Raw genomic sequence first — 7,604 nt, 5'->3', positions numbered from 1 at the left:
CTTTTCCTTTTGTCCCACTGTTTCACCAACTCTCCGTGAGACAAACTCGTCCACTATAGATGTAATCCCAGTGTCTCCTGCAGCGGTCACTCTTCTGTCAGGTCAGTCAGGTCTCAAATGACGCCTCTGTGTCTCTCGAGGGACCTTGTCCTTTTCCCCACCGGCGCCGAGCTGTTCTTTAAATGAAGAGATGAACTCATACGAACGTTACCATGTGTGACAGGCCATTTTTAACTGTTTTATTATTGTGTTAACATCTTCATGAACTGTAAAAGCTCAAACAGGAGATACACATATGGGTGCACACTCTTACAAGCCATAAGCTCTGTTATTCTTGTCCACATTTCAGCACTGAAAAACACCTCTAAATAGAGTATGTCCCCTACATACGAACATTCAAGTTACGAACTTTCTAAGGTACGAAGTGTTTGCGCACGTTTAATCGTGGAAGTTAAATCACATGTCAAGCGTACATTGTCAGCGTGTATCCTAGGATGTCCGGAAACAAGTGTAAAAGCAGCTTTATAAAGCTGGTGCTGCTTAGAAGCGCTGAGTAATAACAATGAGGACAAAAGTTAGAATAATGGAGAGAACGGAGTGACGTGAAAAAGACGTTGCTTGTTATTTTAACATCGTTCTACCATTTGCACGATTCTAAAGAACAAGATCAAGGAACATGTTAGTTTTATAATGTGTATAGCCAGTTGTGTTAGTGTCCTAGTACCTAGACAATGTTTGTTGAACTTACGAACAAATTTGACTTACGAACGAACACATCCATGCATAGGGGACTTTTTAAAAGAAATTTTTGAAAGGTTTGGTTTTTTCAGTGACCTAAAAGAGTTGAACATGCTTGTGGATGTTTTTCAAAACATGCAATCTAAGCGACGACTAAAGACCGATCTGGATCTTAGGAATTTGTCTAACTCCTTTTGAACAGTCTTTGACTTATGGTATGTACTTAGTAATCTAGTAACCCAGCATAAGGATATATTCAGTGACGGAAACTTTAAAGCACTTTTTAAACTTTTTTTTCCATTAAAGCAAAATTGAATTAAAGTCAAATCAAATTCAAATTAGTCACATACACAGTCATACACAGTCCGATATGCAGTGAAATGCTTAGACAACTGCCCGAGACCTTAAAATAAAAGACTATTAATAGGAAATAAATATGAAAAAGAAAATAGAAGGTAAATTTAACTAAGAAAGAATAAAATAAATGTGCAGTACAAAATAAACAAAATAAAAAAATATATAGAAAAATAAGAAAAACAGCTGTACAATATAGAGATATAGAATTTATGATTTTTTTTGTGTGTGGGAATTAAGAGTAAGCGCTTTAGAGATCTACTAAGCGCTACTGTCTCTCCAAATAGTCCAGAAAAGGTCTCAAAAATATTGGTCCAGAACATGTAAAGATTTGGACAAGTCCAGAACATCTGCAGCAGAGTTAAAGGAGCCTGTCTGCATCTGGCACATGTGGCGTCTGTATCAGTTTTAATCTTAAAAAGTCTGACTTTTGACCAGTGTAGACGATGCACAATCTTAAATCGTATTACAGCATGTCTAAGGCAAATGGATGATGAGAAAATTCCAGGTATTGTTTTGTGCCAGATTTCCTCTGAAATTGGTTCATCTAAATCTGTCTCCCATTTATTTCTGAGTAAATCTAAAGCTGTTAATCATGCACACTGAGCAATTCATAAATCCTGCGTATTGTTTGTTTTTATTCATTTAAATATTCAATCTAATAAAGAAAGTGGAGGGCATGATGGGAAATTATTAGAGTTCAATGCCACAACATGCACACAGACCCCATGGTGGGAATCGAACCCGGACCATGGAGGGGCCAGGCGACGGTGCTAACTACTAAGCCACCGTGCTGCCAATAGTGATACTACTGTGACGATTTGCTTATCACCGGCACTTCCTTATTTGGTTCACACACTGGTATAACTCTAGTGTTTGCTACTTCCTGGTTTGGTGATAGCTCCGCCCTCTCACCTGTACATCTTTAGTACGTTGCTTGTGTTTTCTCTTTCAAAATGTCTAACTTACTGGATGTTGGCGTAAGGTTTTTTTTGCTGAGCGTGTGTACAGCCTCATGAACTAAAATGTCACTCTTGAGTAATTTTAGCTCAGTTTGGGGGTCATCAGTTCAGAAATGAAGAATGATTCTAAATGAATAATAGTGGTCTGATTCAGTTGCATGCAACAGCTGCAGCGTTTCTTTTTGGTTGCATTCTCTTTCATGTGGCTACTTCAAAGAGAAAGGCCTGTGAAGTGGTGCACGCATGTGTGTGTGTGTGTGTTTTAAGTTGAAGGTCAGGACTGGACAGGTCTTTTGATATCTCCTTAACAGATGGACGGTCACACACACACACACACACACCATCATCATCATCCTCATCATCATCATCATCACCAGGTGGAGTTTGACTTAAATGCCCCCATCAAACCTAATGTGAGTATCCCTTTGAAGAGACCCGGACACGTGTCGCCCCACACACACACACACACACACACGTGAACAAGTGGGAAGTTTCCTCCATCAGTATCCCTATAGCTTGTTTCTGAGTTTGGAGCCGTCTCCGTCCGTGTGAGTTGGTCCTGCTCAGGGTGAGCGCTCCAGCTCACTCTCATCAGGTGCACATGGGGAGCGTGATCGCCACGCTGTCTTTCGAGGCACGCCGGCGTCTCTCCCGTCCCAGCTTCCTGTCCGAGTGTCGGCACGGTATGGCACGATATCAGCGCTCAGGTAACACGCCGCTTACAAACACGCACTTACACAGCTGTGTGTGTGTGTGTGTACAGGTATTGAAAGGGTTTTATTAGACAGGGAACAGCTGAGCGATCCGAGCAGATCCGAGTGTAGAACACTTGTTAGGTGATTTGTAATAATTCTCACAGGTGTACTGTATAGTTACGTCTTTATTCAATGTCAATTATTTACATCCCAGAGCACTTTACATACAGTGAAGCAATTATTACAAGTTATGTTCAGATCAAACCGGGACTTTTAATAGCTTTTGAATACCATGATCCTTTTTGATTAACGTCTAAAACGCCGGCCTCCCAGGAACTCCTTAAATGTTTTACTGTGGCTGAGGGTCTCATAACTGTACTGTGCTTAAAGTCATTTAAATATGCTATTGAATATATTAATAATATTACTACTACCTATAATAATAATGGAAAAAAAAACATTAAAACCTTTTAAACCTGTAAAATATTTTTTTAAAGAAACTAAATGTATACAGTATCTGAATAAAGAAATAAGCTTTAAAATTTTAATCAGAAAATGTTAAGATTTTAATCTGTATTAATGAACCTCTTAATATTTTGTTAGCGAAAAAAAAAGTAGCATTGTGGCATATTTTTTATGACTTTATATAAAAGTCTAAAAATAACTGATATAAAGCTCTCAGTTGTTGAAGACTTATTAAAAATTTTTGCCCTTAAACGAAGAAAATAAAATAAAAATTTACCCGGACAATGATGTTAAAATGATATCTGTGATGAAAATGAATTATTTATTGATAACGAGTTTGGCTGAAATTTAAAGGTCCCATATTCACCACAAAGTGTGTGTGTGTGCGCTAGATAAAGGAAATCAGTTTTAAATATTTGTAACTCAACTCCATATAAGGCCAGGTTTTTTCATTCGAATGATTTTTTATGTCAGACTTTTCTCAATGAAGTATATTTTTCAGTATAGAAAATGAAAATGAACTTTATGGCTTGAATAGCAAGGACCAGGTTGTGCGCTTAGGAATTATTAGATTTCCTGATAGATGTCCTCTGCGCACGTCCCACCGTCAGTCCCGCCGCCTGTCCAACCACATTTGCCGCGTGTCCCGCCGTGTGTCCCGCTGTCCTCAGCATGTTCATGAATGGTCTCGTAAATCGATAAGGCTCGATTGTTCATCTGTATACACTGGTACTCCGACTCAGAAAGCGCCAGATTCTCATACACTTCTCCAGAATCAGTCTCTTTCTCATTACTTTCATCAGGAGAATGCGAATTACTTTCATCCTAAAAAAGTAAAACATATCAGATCAGAAGATAACTCTGACCTCGGCGTATGATTCATTTAACCTGAAACTCACTCACATGTGTTTTCAGCTTGGGCGGCTCGTTGGTGGGAACCGATTCATGTGCTGAAAAGCAGAGGAAAAATTAACTTTGTTTCAGATCGCTTTAAACTTGTGTGGTGTGTGTCTGTGTGTATACAGGGTGTAGGTGGTGTGTGTCTGAGTGTATACAGGGTGTAGGTGGTGTGTGTCTAAATGTATACAGGGTGTAGGTGGTGTGTGTCTGAGTGTATACAGGGTGTAGGTGGTGTGTGTCTGAGCGTATACAGGGTGTAGGTGGTGTGTGTCTGAGCGTATACAGGGTGTAGGTGGTGTGTGTCTGAGCGTATACAGGGTGTAGGTGGTGTGTGTCTGAGTGTATACAGGGTGTAGGTGGTGTGTGTCTGAGCGTATACAGGGTGTAGGTGGTGTGTGTCTGAGCGTATACAGGGTGTAGGTGGTGTGTGTCTGAGCGTATACAGGGTGTAGGTGGTGTGTGTCTGAGCGTATACAGGGTGTAGGTGGTGTGTGTCTGAGCGTATACAGGGTGTAGGTGGTGTGTGTCTGAGTGTATACAGGGTGTAGGTGGTGTGTGTCTGAGTGTATACAGGGTGTAGGTGGTGTGTGTCTGAGTGTATACAGGGTGTAGGTGGTGTGTGTCTGAGTGTATACAGGGTGTAGGTGGTGTGTGTCTGAGTGTATACAGGGTGTAGGTGGTGTGTGTCTGAGTGTATACAGGGTGTAGGTGGTGTGTGTCTGAGTGTATACAGGGTGTAGGTGGTGTGTGTCTGAGTGTATACAGGGTGTAGGTGGTGTGTGTCTGAGTGTATACAGGGTGTAGGTGGTGTGTGTCTGAGTGTATACAGACTCACATGTCCCTCTGTAACAGCAACAGTACGTAACAATAATCACAAGTAACAGCATCACCAGGACTCCTCCACATGCCAGGGTGCCATAACTTACAACGTACAGCCTCCATCCTGTAGGAAGAATAAAACACGTGTGAAATCATATGCAACGAGAATTTACAAGTATAATTCGGTGATAAATAGTTAAAAGTCGGGGAAATTCGACTTTTTCTCTTTGCCCTACGAAGATTTACTCTACACGACCTCAAAAATAAAAAGAAATAATTAACAAGAAACAAGAAATTAGAACGAGAAATAGAAAATAGAAAAGAGGCAAAAAAATAAGTAAATATCTTAACTATAAGAAGGTAGAACAAAATATATAAGTCTTCAAAATATAAAAGAAATATAAACCTATAAGATCCTAAATATATTTTCAAATTAAGCTAGCAAGTCAGAAGTACAGTTTTTTTTAGCTATATTTAAAATATCTATCTATCTGTCTTTCTGTCTGTCCATCTCTCTATCCTATTAAAGTTTAACGATGTACCTCTGCTCTAGAATAAAACTGTGAAATAACACACATGGCATTTCGTAATTAAGTAACGACAGCAACATTCAGTTGTTATTTTAGGACACGAAGGTCAACAGTTCAGTATACAGTACAGTATTGTGTCGAGTGCATTTGCAAAACCCATCAAGCTCCAAGATGATGAAACTGTCTCTCATGAAGACCTTCTCAGAAGAGCAAGACCAAAACGTTACATCTGCTGCAGAGGAGAAGTTCGTTTAGCGTCACCGGCCTCAGAAATCACCAATTAACCTCAACCAGCACCTCAGATTAGAGCCGTTATGAAGGATTTACAGAGCAGAAGTAGCAGATACATCTCAATATCAACTGTTCAGAGGAGATTATTGTGTATTTTGGAGAAACACCTTCAGTATTGTTTTACAGTTTAGAAAGAAATCATGAAGTTAGGTAGATAGAAAGAAGAACTTGCCAGGATAAGTCTTGGAGACTCCCGGTGCTCCAGATGTTCTTTCTTCCAAAACGTCTGAGGAACTCTGAGAAATAGCTTGTGATGGTGATGATGGTTCTCCTGATGTTGATGTTGATGTTGATGATGATGATGATGATAATAGTGCTAATGTTAGTAATAACGGATATGGTGATATTGAAGATAATGGTGGTGGTGATGATGATGATGATGATGATGTCTGGTCGAAGGCCAAGGTGTAAGAAGTGTTCTCAGCAAACACTGAAAAGATTGAATAACAGAGATACACAGCGTGTTAGAAAGAGACGTCAGACGTCCCGAAGTTCTGTAAGCTCAGAGGAAAGGAAAATAAAAGTCACGTTCATGACCAGACCATTCAGGACTTATTTATTTATAGTATATTTCTGATTATCAGAAATGTTTAATGATCTTCTATTAAAATGTGTTTTGTTTTACTTTAATTCTAAATGTTCGACTTACTTGTACAGGTGATCGTGCTCGCTGCTCTCGCTGCTCTCGCTGCTTTCGCTGCTCTCGCTGCTCTCGTCGCTCTGAAACCTCAAGGCTTCTCTCCTCTCTAAAAGTGTTTCAGCCCACAAGTGAAACTCACGTTTGGTCTCAGGTCTGGGGCTGCTGTCTTGCCGTGTCTTTCTTTGGGGTTGTGTGAATTTAGCTCTGCAGCTAAGAGCTGCTTAGAAGAAAAAACCCCAAAACACATTGTACAGTACACACGCACAGAAGAAGTAGAACTAAAAGCTTTGTTTCATGAGAAGCTTCTCACAATCCTTTAGTTTAATACAAACAAAATATTAAGGCGTTAATAATATTATCCTAACAAAACAAAATGATTAATGTATTAATATTAAAAAAAAAAATTCTTAATCAAACGCATCTGGAATAATCGCATGTCAGTGTTTTTATATCGTTATTATCGGAGTGTGTGTGCATCATTAAATGAGCTTTGACACAGTGTTCACATAAAAAACAAGGCCTGCATTTTTGATGCTGAATTTCATCAAATGAAAAACTATACGTTAGTGTAGTTAAATTTCAAGGCTGAATAAATTGCTGAAACGTTTCTTTTTTATTTATCTTATTTCAGATAACTTTATATAATGAATATTAACAATAATATAATACATAATATTAAAACTAATCATTTTTGGTTAAATAATTAAGTTACACTTAAAGTATAAAATTATCCTTAAAAATGGTTTAGTGCAAATGTAAACTTTATCATTACAAAAAACATATTATTATTATTATTATTATTATTATGACAATGATGATGATTATTATTATAATTAAATGTGTCTGTACTGAGTGCTTCTAGATTATGGAATATTTAAGAGACCCTGATCTTTGTGAGCTATATCAGTACCTTTGTAGGTTTTATATTTTATTTTTTGTTTCTTAAAACACCGATTAAAAAAATTCTTACAGCTCATGGAAAATCTGACTTATTCTACAAATGCATTAATATCACAAATTTGCTTATTTTTAAATATTATCTTAGAAATAGTTGCAAAATCATGAAGAGCCAAAAATATTGAGACAAAAGTGAAAATAAATGTTTTAATGACATTCTCAAATTTATAAAATAATGACGATGAAGATAATAAGAATAATTATCTTGACGATATCTTGACTGCTCCTGTCTTCTTCACCATTCTTCAACAGT

General features: G+C 38.0%; 1 protein-coding gene across 1 annotated transcript; it reads right to left on the bottom strand.

Annotated features, from left to right (window-relative positions):
• Positions 1–3,663: 3,663 nt before the first annotated feature.
• Positions 3,664–6,437, bottom strand: LOC128530187 (uncharacterized). Its single transcript, XM_053503954.1, has 5 exons — positions 6,404–6,437; positions 5,927–6,184; positions 4,950–5,057; positions 4,118–4,164; positions 3,664–4,039 (listed from the first exon to the last, which is right to left on the bottom strand). Coding segments are annotated over exons 1-5 (672 nt in total). The 5' UTR covers positions 6,405–6,437; the 3' UTR covers positions 3,664–3,781.
• Positions 6,438–7,604: the final 1,167 nt, after the last annotated feature.

Source organism: Clarias gariepinus, chromosome 9 (assembly GCF_024256425.1).
Source record: "Clarias gariepinus isolate MV-2021 ecotype Netherlands chromosome 9, CGAR_prim_01v2, whole genome shotgun sequence".
NCBI classification, from domain to species: domain Eukaryota; kingdom Metazoa; phylum Chordata; class Actinopteri; order Siluriformes; family Clariidae; genus Clarias; species Clarias gariepinus.
The sequence above is the reverse complement of the archived record's forward strand: the minus strand, read 5'-3'. Positions and strand labels throughout refer to the sequence as shown.

Coding starts and splice junctions, on each gene's coding strand:
- LOC128530187 (XM_053503954.1), bottom strand. Junction 5,058..5,926: donor AGTCTCCAAGACTTATCCTG/GCAAGTTCTTCT, acceptor TTCTTCCTACAG/GATGGAGGCTGTACGTTGTA. Junction 4,040..4,117: donor CGCCCAAGCTGAAAACACAT/GTGAGTGAGTTT, acceptor TTACTTTTTTAG/GATGAAAGTAATTCGCATTC.